Genomic DNA, 13,236 nt, shown 5'->3' with positions numbered 1-13,236 from the left:
AATAGCTCACAGAAGAGCATACTGAAAGAATGTTACAATAATTGCCGATGAGCACACATAAATATGCACATGAATGGTCTTATTTACGTAACAACACAATCTGACCATGGCAGTCTGTGTACATCTGAGATATGGTCCCTCAAAATGCAGATAGGGAAACCAACATCCAACATGGTGATCAGCTTCTGCCTGCTTCATTGATATATATGGAAAGTGAGTAAAAACGCTGTACCTACATCGATTCCAAAAGACACTCTCTAGAATGAGTAGAATCTGGGATGTTTTCCAAGAAGGCAGTTAACTGAAATCACGAGCGTTTTTGTTATCAAACTACCTCGTCGAGACAATTGATCGTACTCCATCGTATCTCCCAACCGGTGCTGTTAGTCGCCATTAACTTGGTATCTACTGTTTTTCAAGAGGCATAGAAAATCCAGGCATGACAATTTTCCTTGAATAACGTTACCAAATACACAGTGTCATTTGTGAGGTAGATATAGAGCGTCTGCAAATGATTCTATAAACTATGTTCATAAAGAGTGAACCTACACAGCACCTCAAAAAAAAACAGTAGCAAAATAAACATGGAAATTACAGATGCAGATACTCTGTAGGAATATTCTTACTAGAACCTCGGGGACTTTGGTTTGTCGAATGATGAAACTTTGTCTCAAAGTTAAAAGTATTTGGATTTCCGTTCCACGCTGTTAAGACGTCGCCCGGAGAGCGCCATTATCCGTTGTACCGCTCACGACTCAAATGTAAAGATCAAGGAACGTCCTTGTGGCTTGTAGAGACAATTCAGAAGAAGGATGAAGCAATCGTTCCACGCCGACAAAACAGATTTGCGCCTTGGGGATCCGGGATGGCACGTTTGCAGCTACTGTATCTTCAGAATTTGATAGTAGTGGTTCCCGTCGGTTTTCTTTATTGCTTATAGGCTTGAAGTCATGGAGGTTATTGCAAAAGTTTCCAACTTTCAAGTACGGCAAGGATAACTGCCTTCCCCCATAGCAACTTCCGGTATGAAGGACAAGCACATTTAGAAAGGTAAGTTTCCGTCCTGGAAAACATGACTCACAGCTTTGCAAGGTTTCGTGACTTTCAGTTTCAGGTCAAACACGTTACAAGTAGAAAAGAGACCGTTAGCGCTCCTTGATTGATTTTTTCTCCTTTTTTCGCCCTTAAGTTAACATGCTTTCCACACCAGAGCCTATTTCCGTCTCTGTGCCCTTGAGCAAGTAGAGGGCTAGCTATAATCTACTGGTTTTGCTATTCTTTGCCATAACTGCTGAGTGTAAAGTAGATTGTACCATCTCTAAAGGCTCGGTATGGCCCGTGGTCGATGTTAAATCCCCTATTTTTGTTTTTATTGGGTGGGCCGCCTACTCTCTCTTCGTAGCCAGCAGGGGCTGAATTACAAGGAGCTTACAATTGGCTGGGCTAGGTTGCAAGGGTCTGGATCATGGAGCGGCTGTTATTTGGCACTAACTCAGGTGACCTCAAGACGGCAACTGCCCCATGGCCATGTGCGGCCATTGAACTGCATGGTTTATGAACCACTCACACCGGAAGAACCCCTACTCTTCTCGATAAGTGCGGTGGATTCTTTAACGTGCTCGAAGTGTGGCTCTCCTCAAACACGGAACCTCATTTAACGTCCTATCCTAGGAACGTCCCTAACCGAAGCTAGGTACTCATTTTTACCTGATTGAAGTGAGGAAAGTCGTGCACGGTGCCTTTCCCAAGGGCACAACATCGGGATATATCAGTGGTCTCGAACCCGGGACCTCTCGGTTCTGATGTCCCAAATATCGTGATCAAGCACTGTACCCTCTAGGTCATTGGACAAGGAATCTTCACCTCCGTGAATGAAGGTATTGTTTTCAGTGTGTCTGTTCATCTTTCTGTCTGTCTGTATGTGTTTCAGCAGTGTAGTTTTTCCATAGCCTCTACCAGGCTTCCGTCCTATCGTTGGGAAAATAGTAGAAATCAGCCGAGGTACTCCACTATATAGGGTAGGTCCGCTATACAGTAAGGTTCCATTTTGTCCATCGAAATGGTACTTAACTGTATAGCGGACCTACCCTGTAAAGCGGAGTACCTCGGCTGATTTCTACTATTTTCCCAACGATAGGACGGAAGCCTGGTAGAGGCTAAGGAACGTTCACGGGACACTGACAGGATGCTTAGGTCGACTGCCCCAGGAGGTGTCAAAGGTTATCTCATTTCCTGCCTTCAATCTTCTGCCATTTCCTCTTAACTGTGGTTCCATTGGGAAAATGATGTTACCCACTTTTTCCAACTAGGAAAAAGTGGGTGTTTTTTGACGAAAACTTTAAAGGAGGATGACTACAAAAAGAACGAATGGGTCTTCATGATAGCTGCTGTTGGTAACTTGAGTAGAGATGCACTTTAATAATCAGATGCAATTTATGCAAATTAAGCCTTAGTTTTGCATAAGTAACGAGGAAATTTAAAGGAAAATGACTACAAAAAGAACGAATGGATCTTCATGAGAGCTGCTGTTGGTAACTTGAGTAGAGATGCACTTTAATAATCAGATGCAATTCATGCAAATTAAGCCTTAGTTTTGCATAAGTAACGAGGAAATTTAAAGGAAGATGACTACAAAAAGAACGAATGGATCTTCATGAGAGCTGCTGTTGATAACTTGAGTAGAGATGCACTTAATCAGATGCATTTTATACAAATTAAGCCTTAGTTTTGCATAAGGAAATTTTATAATCATGGAATTTTCCATTATGTTAATTGATTCGATACATGTCATGTGAAGTGAGTAATGTAGGGTTGGCAGAACATTTACTAGACATTAATTATGCAGAACCTCATTTACCTTATTCCATAGTCAGTGTGGTAAAGGATGGGACATCATACTATGATATCTGTAAGGTATAAATGTCACCATCATAAAGATGATAAAGATCCGGATGTCATTTGCATGATTGATGATTTTTTTTTTACTTCGGTTTTTGACAGACAAGGACGACGTGACACTGCACTCACGTTTATATTAACAGTGCCACGTACAGATAACAACATACCCATTTTAATTTTCACACACCTGGGCGAAGTGAGGAAAGTCGTGTAAAGTGCCTTTGCCAAGGGCACAACATCGGTGGCGTCAGGGAGATTCGAACTCGGGACCTCTTGGTTCTGAGTCGAACACCCTGCCGTTACGCCACACGACCCCACTACATGATTGATGATTGATATTAAGCGAGAAACTCGCAATAAAACGAAAGGTTTACAAAAACTAAATACTCCACAGAGGCACGATATCTTCGAGTTCTTGATCGTCCCTGAATTCGTGTCGTCGTTCAAACATCAAGGAAATCGTCGAGACGGTTCTATTTTCCCTAATCCAACGGGATATCGCTGTTTTCACAACAGTGTATACCTAGCTCTGATCATGAAAGCCCCTACAAATAAACCCAATGCATCATCGCCAGTTTAGGGTGTTATCCCTAAGACCCATAATACCGCCACACTGGGGGCCAGGCATATTCATACAGGATGCATCAAACTGCAAATGGCAACTGTAAGCCGCGCCACTTTATGTCCGAGACTGCCGAGGCGGCCAAGATTACGACTGAGTGCTTTATGTGCGATGTTTGAACAGCGGCGGCACCGTGAATCGTACACAATCGCGATCTCTAACGGCCCTCCGCAGCTGCGATGTCCCGATTGTAAACACGGAGATGATGGTCACGACGCCTGTAAAAGCAGGTTTGCCTTGAGGAGACAAGATACCGCCGTGATAAGACATCACATCACAGCTCAATTCGCAATTCAAGCTATCTAAACTACTGTAACGGTAAAGGGCATCATAGATTACACGAAGTGACTAGGATCAGGCGGTAGTTTGAAAGGCGGGATGACTACGTGTGCGTCCGCTAGCTATGATTTTTCAACAAAGCAACACCATCAGATGTAGAAGGCACAGCTTTTCTTTACAATTCTACGGTGCGTTCTTTTCTGTCATCATTTGTATAACTTTTCTTGCTTACAATTGCTTGTTTGATATTTTTCATCTTAAGTTACATTGGATGCTTCCTTTTATTTACATATCAACCAGACTATGATCTATCATTTCCATCCATGTAATAATGTAAAAAAAAGAAAACTGGCAAAGTTAATTAAGAATAAAGGAATAAACAAATTAACGAAGATGCTTTCTGTTTGAAGAATAATATAATACTTACCCCTTATGGATTTTAACACGTTACAGTTTGTCTTGCAGAGCAATAACAATAAATCCCACATATTGGATGTAGCACAAATTCAAAGCGAGAAGTACTTGAGAAGGTTAAGGTTATACTCGATAACAATAACACCCTATTACATTTGAAGAGAAGGTTATGTTTTGGGGTATTTGTGTTCAGGTGCTTGATATGATTTGTAAGACAAGGGGGAATGAATGGGAACGGAGTTTCTTTTACAAACTAATATGTACATGTCTGAGGTACTTCTGCGCTGCTTCCTTCTTCATGGCAATACGGATCAATACTGTTAACCGCCGCTAGGAGGCGCTGATGATGTGAAACGTTTACAGGTAATCGTTAGTGTCTGTGTACAAAGAGCTTTGATTCCAGTGATTTACAACTTTATAGAACTATTCACAGAATGCAATCAAGAATACAGCAGTACAACATAGTTTACAAAATATAATAAAGCAAGATCCAATAAACCGCCCCGTTGTAAAGTACGGGCACATTAACATGACGGAGTTGTCTCCCTTGTATCATAAGCGACGGGCAAATAAGAAACATCCGCCATTTGTAGACATACAGCAAGGGCGGGCGCCAATTTAAGTGGACACAAGGGACAGATGCTCAGTTTGGTCTAGCTTACAATGCCGTTATTATATAAATATGTTTTCAAATAACTGAGACAAGCACTTCTTCTGTTCTATTTTTGAATCAAATCATCCTTACCCAGATGTGCGCGTTTATTTTTGGTCAGTTTGACACATTTCTTATCACGTACGGCCTAAAGGTATATTGGTTCTTCATCTGGGTTGTGTTGCCCATGTGTATCATCCTTGTAGCTGTAAATTGTCATCTTAATGTGTGTTATATTCGGTCGTTCTATCGTAGCATGATATCTAACAATAAGAAGGCATTTCTGTCTAGCTTCAGTGGTATTTTCCGCGGCCTTAGTATAGATGCTGTACATGTATTAAGCGACAACAAAGCACTGCTTTTCTTAAATCTACCTTTTTGCAGTTTGTATGATTTATGATCTCAATCTAACGGTGATACAGTATTGAGAATAACTTGAGACCATAGAGATACATGCGTATTCTATCGACAACATTTCAAATTCTACAACTACATCTTTAACGTTCCCTCTAATGCGTTTCTTCAAAGTGTTGTTTGTTCATGTACTTGTAGGTTGAGATAGTGAATTATTTTTCAACTCGCAACCCAAAAGTCATAAAGCTATGTAAAACTCACAGTCCGATTAATGACAACGACTATAACAATGTATTTTTCACGAATAGTTTTATTGTTTATTTAGTAAAAATATATAAAGACTAGCCATTAACAATAAAGGCCCTAGCCCGAATAATAAAAATACTTATGATGATATAGCTACAGATTTTATACCGTCTTAAAAAAGCAGTGATCAATTTTCACACATTATGTTTATATTTTCATATCTTGATTGGAACTAGAAAATTGATAGATATAACTATGTGGCAACTATACATATTCGCATTGGTGAAATCTTTGGTAAAACTTATAATAACAAATTTCATATCGATCGAGAGAGACATAGAAATCATTTAGAATTTTTCTTTCCGGATTTGGTAGTGGCCTTGGAAATGGCGGATAGCGCAGAAGATGCCGGGAGTCTTTTTTTTAGGTTCGCCCATCCTTTCCTATTGCCAGCCTGGGACTTAGTAGAGCGATTTAAACGATCTGGAAAAAACAAAAGCAATAATACATAAGTAGATAAGACAAACATGATAATTTCATCAGATGAAGTAGATAACATATTTACATTTTCATAGAATGTCGTATCCGACATGATACAAATCATTTTAATTGTTTAATTCAGTTGTTTCTTTTTGCCTAGTTTTTGGCTAATCCTGGATTCTGGGATTTGTTAGTGAAAAAGACATTGGAAAAATATCAAAGAGCACAATCACTGTGCATGTAATTTATGTTTTTTACGCATCTTAAACCTTTTTAAAGCTTTTTTTTCTGGCGGTCATATGGCAATACATTTTACTTCTGACTTCAACAGATACAATAATATCTTTCGCTATACAAAATGTTTCTACACCATCACAAATCTTTGAACACCACCGTTGGATGTATCAGCAGCGCCATCTAACGGAATCTTCTAAAAACAAAGACGCGCTAAACGGCTGAGCAAGGAATTCTTACCTGACAAACCCGGACAGTTCTTCTCCGTGTTGCTGATGACGGGTTCGTACCGCGTCGGTTCGTTCTCAACTTCACTTTCTGTGGTCACGGCAGGAAAGAGACGGATTAACTAAGGAGATCTACAGCAAAGAGGGAGGGAAGGAAGGAAGGAAGGAAGGAAGGAAGGAAGGAGGGAAGGTAGGAAGGAAGGAAGGAAGGAAGGAAGGAAGGAAGGAAGGAAGGAAGGAAGGAAGGAAGGAAGGAAGGAAGGAAGGAAGGAAGGAAGGAAGGAAGGAAGGAAGGAAGGAAGGAAGGAAGGGAGGAAGGGAGGAAGGGAGGAAGGAAGGAAGGAAGGAAGGAAGGAAGGAAAGAAGGAAAGAAGGAAAGAAGGAAGGAAAGAAAGAAAGAAAGAAGAAAGGAAAGAAGGAAGGAAAGAATGAAGGAAGGAATATCGTGATATTGAATAAGGAAAGTTTAAGACATTTCTTTCCTCCATTACTTTTAGTATTAGACAGCACGATCTTAGTCTTAGTACAGCACCACCAGCACCATATTTCAGGAATGCTGTGGAAATGAGATTGACTTACTAATGACTTTGATGAGAAAGTAGACGCCTCTCGGCTCCAGGACGTCGTTAGCGTAGGTGGCGAGGGTTTGATTCTCCGACAAGTTTTTCACGTTCCCCTGATCGTCCGCTAGGTCGATGACCGCTGAAAATGGGCGAATAACAATTAACAGTGAATGGTTATCTTGAGATACAGCGGAAGAAAAGTATGGTTTATCGAAGTGGCTATGGGAAAGGACAGAATGCAAACTGAATAGAAAATAGCTTCATATACAACTCCCACTGAGATTTTCAGCCACCTACTTTTACATCAATGAGTATTTTCATCAAATATTGTTGCCAAGTATGTATTGCTATAATTAATTACCCATCACACTGTTGCTTGATAGCTCAATACGCTAGAGTATTTGAGGAATTGTTTTCAAAGGAATAAAAACAGGTTACAGAATGTTGTAAAACTGCATGCAGTATAACAATGGCACCATCTCATTACAGTGTGAAATTACACGGTACAGCGCACTCGAGAATTATCTTCAGGCGACAATTATAGACAGCCGCGTCTGATACTCAATCGCTTATAATTAGGGGTGGGTTGATATAAACTCCAAGCAGATGTTAAGGTTGCAATGTTCTCTGACAATGTTTATCTTATTTCTTTATTTCCTGTCATCTTTATCGAGGGTTGCCCAGCTCAGTTATTGACACTGCTTTGCAGTGGGGCCCTGTGAAATGTCACGCTGGGGCGAGAGACTTTCAGGGGATCCTGTCCGTCAGAGAACGTTACGATCTTTCTCCCCAACATCTGCTTGGAGATTAACTTGTGTAGCCTGAATCTTACTGTCGTGGTCCAGTAGTTCACATTTACACTTCTGCTTGATACACTTCAACAGCAGTGTGCTCTTGCAGTGGGGGTTGAAGATTTCTGTCTGGTTGTCTGAAAAATACAAATATTACTGTAATCATTGCTACCATAGTGGCTTCTTAGAAGGAGTATGGCAGCTATCATAAAAGGATTAATCACGCATACATACACTTTCCAGCACTCCTAATTATGTATCATTAGCCTATATTTCCAAAAGACGACCCTCGAGACATAACAAGCCACTTTTGCTTACTGATTAGTAATTGAAAGTAAGAAAATTGCTACCTACATCCGTTTGCAGTGCACAACATTTAAATGGAAATAACAATTGTGGTGCCCCAACTTAGAATACATTTTTAAAAACTTTTTTTATTTCTAACCCCTGATACCAAGGATGTTTCAATCTGATTGAAACCTCTGCGCCTTGGACAAGCAAGAGCGAGTTCTCAAGAAATTGAAATGCCGTGTAAACTCTAAACCTCATACAATTTATATTAGCACTGTGAAGCTTTGCGGACTTACAAAAGTATTCATCAGTGTTTGTGCGGTCTTTTATCGGGTCACTGCGTCCATTCTTTACTAAAACCATTTTCCTTTGTTCCCAACAAGTCTCTTATATTTCTCAAGTAGAAAAATGCAACTGGTGAGAAATATCAACAACTATGATACAATCAACCAGGAGTAAGACGTCGAAATTTTACCTGGTTTTCGAATACTCTCGTACAAGCTGAGTGTTCTATTTGGGTATAATTACTAGCTACCCCCAGTGTTTTGCTACTGTATTTATACAACTTTTAGATATAACAAATCATATCTCAACCCTGTGAGACTATGGCTACCCCCGTTTCTAGTATCCTGTTTCTAGATAGAACCGAAGCTTTCTACATACTAGACAACAGAAAATAGAATTTACTTCTTTTCAAGAGGAAGGAATCGAACTACCTAACAACGACGAACCACAACCAATGACTAACTGCAATTGAAGACTTTATGGTGTGTACACAAACGCCTTATGTAAACACACAGGTCGTAAACTACTGTAGTACGGTGTACTGTACCTGTTTGAACCAACAGTTATATAATGACGACCCATATCATAAATATAGCAAACATATACGTCAGGCATATGCTACATATCCTTTCGGTAACAAGCTTTCTTTAAGCAGCAATTTTTTTCAAAGACCACATGCGTGTATTCGCCTTATACTGTTTGAGTTTCTCAAGGCCACATTGTTCTGTTAGAACCTGGCGCGCTACATTGTTCTGATCGCGATAAGCAATCATATAAAAGACAGAATAACCAGCTGTTAGAGGTACTTCTCCACAGTGTTGCTAGCGCTGTTTGTAACATAGATAAACTCCTAGACGACTAATCTTTCAATTGTTAGATTGTATTCACTTGTATTGTGGCGTTGCAGTTAACAATGTAGATGCATATGTATACATGTTAACGTTATAAGCTACTATATGATACTTTGTAGACCCCCAAACATATATAGATAAATTCAATCTGTTCAACCTATACTTTCTTAACAACGACACTAGCTGTTGTAGTTATTGCTTTAACATGATTATCAGTTGCTCTTAGATACTATAGTGTCTATAGTTTTTTCTTACCTCCATACTTGACAGTTATGAAGTACTGTACCGTCGGCTCCATGTCTAGAGGTCTGGAGTGTTGTGACATCGCCCCCGTTGGTCCCTTAACCGCCCGACCTTGTTGAAAGAATTTTGACCTTTCTTAACGGGTTGTTGCACACAGAATGACAACAAAGGTTCTGTCGCCTCTCTCCAGCTTTCCGCACTGTTGTGTACTGGTTACAGTATATAGGACACGGTCGAAGGAAGCTTGGGGTAAACTTGTAACGTGATCCAGCGGCGCTAGGCGATCCGGTGCGCCCGTGTATTGTAAGGTGAACGCGATACACCTGTTTTGTATGGTTGGTTGGGGGCTGTTTTGTTTGGCGGGGTAACAGAGCGTGAAACCTACCTGGCAACATTTGGGGCTGCACAGGTAACCTTATAGGTTTCTGTCAGTCAAGAAGTGAACTTTGACCCGAAAATGCATCATGATTATCAAAAGCAGGATGGTTCATACTGTAATCTTACTGCGAAAAAAAATTACATCGTACTCAAAATCTTCTATGATCTACGACCAAAAATCAAGTATATCAGGGCAATGTTGTGTTGTTTGCTTGGTTGTTTGTATACATTTTTAAATTCTTGTATCTACCTGGCTCCAACATTGTCTTAAATGTGTAAAAAGCGGCCAGTCCTTGGCGACCCAAAAGTTGATACAGAAACGTAATTCCCATATATCTGTCCAAAATATACATATTCAATAGTAAACTCTTGACTTATGCAGAGACCACGAGGCAAAAAGTAAACGTCAGCAATAATGCCAGCTGATACAGTAAGTACCTTTAGTTAGATCTTGCCGCTGATTGGTCGGGGATCGGACCATTCACGTAATCTTCAAATAGGCACTGTTTTTCAAGCCCGAACTTTTTTTAGAAATTGAAAAATCACATATTTCACGTTTCTAAACAATCAACTTCAGACAAGATAGACGTTGACAAGCCACAGTCTGTGTCCCTACAGGAATATTATATAATATCTTTATTTCAATCAAGATCTACATTTGAGGCTCGTCCCCCGTACGTGGATGTGAATAGTTCCTGCCCCTAGTGTTGGATGATTAAATAAGTCGGACCCCACCCATGATATCTCATTCGGTTTGTCGGTACTCTATGAGCTACGATTGAAACCTGGTCCATGTGTCTTTTCTACCCAGAATCAACTGTCACTGTTTTTCATTTAACATCTGAGGCTGATCCCGAGAGCGGTATAGACGTTGAGTACGGGCCGCCTTTAAAAAAAGTTGACTTGACGGTAAGTACAAAATGTATTTTCAAAAAATATTGGCCCTTACGTATTTAGGAATAAAAAAGTAGATCTATAGGTATTTTTTTTACTCGACGCCAGCTACTTAGAAAATATTACACTTCTATCGAATTGATAGAATGCTTGATGTTATTTAAAAAATGAGATAGAAACCATTTATTCTACAACTAAATACTGTACGTCTTGTAACTACAGACAGCAGCAAATGTTTGTATATGGACTTTTTAAGACAATGTAGAGCCGAAAGTTTCCCGCTCACTTAAAAGCAAGAGCAGAGACAAGCCCAACTAGACTCTAGTTTTACAGAAACATGGTGAGTAATATGAAAATGACGTTTTTTCTTTTAATTGTGGCTGATGAAAAAAAAATGTGTAAGATGGGCGCGTTCTTGATGAACTTAGTCTTATAATGCATTGATATCATTCATTGTATGTTGAGCACATTTACCCTACATCGTATATAAGAACAGCCAACAACCTCTAGACACTCAGTCCCTTTTTTGGCAGTTTACAAACTGCACTAACTTACAAACAAACAAGCTTCTACCACTTTGATGGTGCAGATCAGTTGACATTACTAAACGGGGAATTCTCACCGCTATAAACACACTTCAATGCAGCCGTTTGATTTTCAGACCGCACTCTTTAAAAGCATTAGAAGAAATACATAAATGAAACTTTAGGAGTGAATTCATGATGATTGTCATATATGTTTCTCAAACTAATATTCGATATTGATGTGTTGATAGGGTTAAAGTACACGTCACCATAAAGACAGGTTAGTTCATAAATGAAGTGCCTAAGAACTCAGCGCCGATTAGTCTGCTGGTTTTCAATGTATAATCATAGGCTCCTTTATGTAGCTGTCTTTGCATGTGTCAGACATTTTCAAAGGGGTTGATCCTACAAGGATATGTGGGCATGGAAAAGACCAAAAAAGGCCACAGGGTTGAGGCAAAAGGTGTGTGCACTGGACCTACATGTACGTCACACAGGGAAATGACACCGTTTCCACAATGCCTACTCATATGTTGAATCTACGGATTAGAATCGAAAATGTACATTTTACTCTGGACTGATTCTGTAATATACGTACTGACACATTTGTATTGAACTCATACATGTACCTTATAGAGTGAATGGTAAAAAAAAAGAGATTTAGCACATCAACAGGACCTACTCACATACCATATATAATCACAATCCATCCATTGTGACCCAAATTATGCAGAAACGCACGTACGTAGTCGCACACACACGAACACACACACGCATACGCACACACACACGCGCGCACACATGCACGCACACACACATACACACACACACACACACACACACACACACACACACACACACATACATACACAAACACCCTCGCACAGACACACGCTTACCACTTAATCTAAGAAGTCAGAAACGTAGAATAGAGCGTTGAAATATATGTTAACTGTTTGATAGAAAAGGTACAAACGTGGGTCACCATGGAAACGAACGTGCCGAGCGCCCAGAACCCGAATCCGATCTGCGTCCCAGACATACATGACAACCAGCATCCAGACAACGCCGAGTCAAACCCCGAAGACTCGAATCCAATGTACGGATTAAACACCCAGGACGAACCGAATCCCATGTACGCGTCATCAAACACCCAGGACGAACCAAATCCGATGTACGAGGCAAACATGCATGACGATAAGAATTCCCTGCCGAACGCCCTTGACACGGATCTGGAGAATCTGCAAGAGGCCGACCACGAGCAACACGGCCGCTCAGCCGGTAGGCACGGCAACGCCCGCCAGCTCTACCCTTATGCAGCTCGATACCTGGACGATAAAGTCATCACCGCTTTGACCGCTAACAGTGACGACAATCCTCCCGGTACTCATACACGTCCAGCTAAAGGCCAGGGAAACAATGATGACACTAGGATAACCCCAGCACATGGCGATGAAGATGATGTACCTCATGACGTCGACAGTGAACTATATGTCGTTTGCCAAGATGACATTGCGTCTGGTGTGGCATTTTCGGAAGAGACGCAAACAAAAAAACCCTCTCGACAAAAAGAAAATGCTTCAAGCGGAAACCATCCTCATCCTCCAACCCTTGGGGCCGAAGTACGTCCACGCACCGCGGCCGGTGAGCTCGACACTCCGGCCGCCCAGATTGAGCATGACTCGGCCAAGAATAATGGTGACACTCGAGCTCCGTCCTCTATCGGCAACGACCCCAACGGCCCACAACAAGCAAGTCGCGGTATGACTGGTCTATTTTATAGAGCTTCTCTTCTTCGAAATCCATTACCTGTTTAGATTTAAAGGCCTTAACCTCTGTTAGGAAGAAGATAAGAATAAGTCAATTTCAACTCCGATGATCATTTTAGAAATCTTCATCATATTAGGGATCTGGTGGCCTGGTTTATCTGCGTTGATAGAATCCATTTTGAAGCAAGATCAAATTGTCTTTCCGAAACTATAGGAAAATTGGGATTAGCCAATTTACCAC

The 13,236-nt window shown here is 40.7% G+C and overlaps 1 protein-coding gene across 1 annotated transcript; it reads right to left on the bottom strand.

The window, feature by feature from the left end:
* Positions 1 to 5,511: 5,511 nt before the first annotated feature.
* Positions 5,512 to 9,827, bottom strand: LOC136446351 (uncharacterized protein CXorf65 homolog). Its single transcript, XM_066444698.1, has 5 exons — positions 9,443 to 9,827; positions 7,802 to 7,897; positions 6,986 to 7,108; positions 6,420 to 6,497; positions 5,512 to 5,948 (listed from the first exon to the last, which is right to left on the bottom strand). Exons 1-5 carry the CDS (start codon positions 9,510 to 9,512, stop codon positions 5,809 to 5,811), a joined length of 507 nt encoding a protein of 168 aa, XP_066300795.1. The 5' UTR covers positions 9,513 to 9,827; the 3' UTR covers positions 5,512 to 5,808.
* Positions 9,828 to 13,236: the final 3,409 nt, after the last annotated feature.

The sequence above is a fragment of the Branchiostoma lanceolatum genome, chromosome 1 (genome assembly GCF_035083965.1).
Source record: "Branchiostoma lanceolatum isolate klBraLanc5 chromosome 1, klBraLanc5.hap2, whole genome shotgun sequence".
Taxonomy (NCBI): domain Eukaryota; kingdom Metazoa; phylum Chordata; class Leptocardii; order Amphioxiformes; family Branchiostomatidae; genus Branchiostoma; species Branchiostoma lanceolatum.
Note: the sequence above shows the minus strand (reverse complement) of the source record. Positions and strands in the feature narration are given on the sequence as shown.

What these genes read in the sequence shown, in the direction of transcription:
- LOC136446351 (XM_066444698.1), bottom strand. Translation starts at nt 9,512, where the DNA reads ATGTCACAACACTCCAGACCTCTAGACATGGAGCCGACGGTACAGTAC. An exon ending in CTTTCTCATCAAAGTCATTA is followed by an intron (nt 6,498 to 6,985) that starts GTAAGTCAATCT and finishes CCGTGACCACAG; the next exon opens with AAAGTGAAGTTGAGAACGAA. An exon ending in GAACTGTCCGGGTTTGTCAG is followed by an intron (nt 5,949 to 6,419) that starts GTAAGAATTCCT and finishes TGTTTTTTCCAG; the next exon opens with ATCGTTTAAATCGCTCTACT.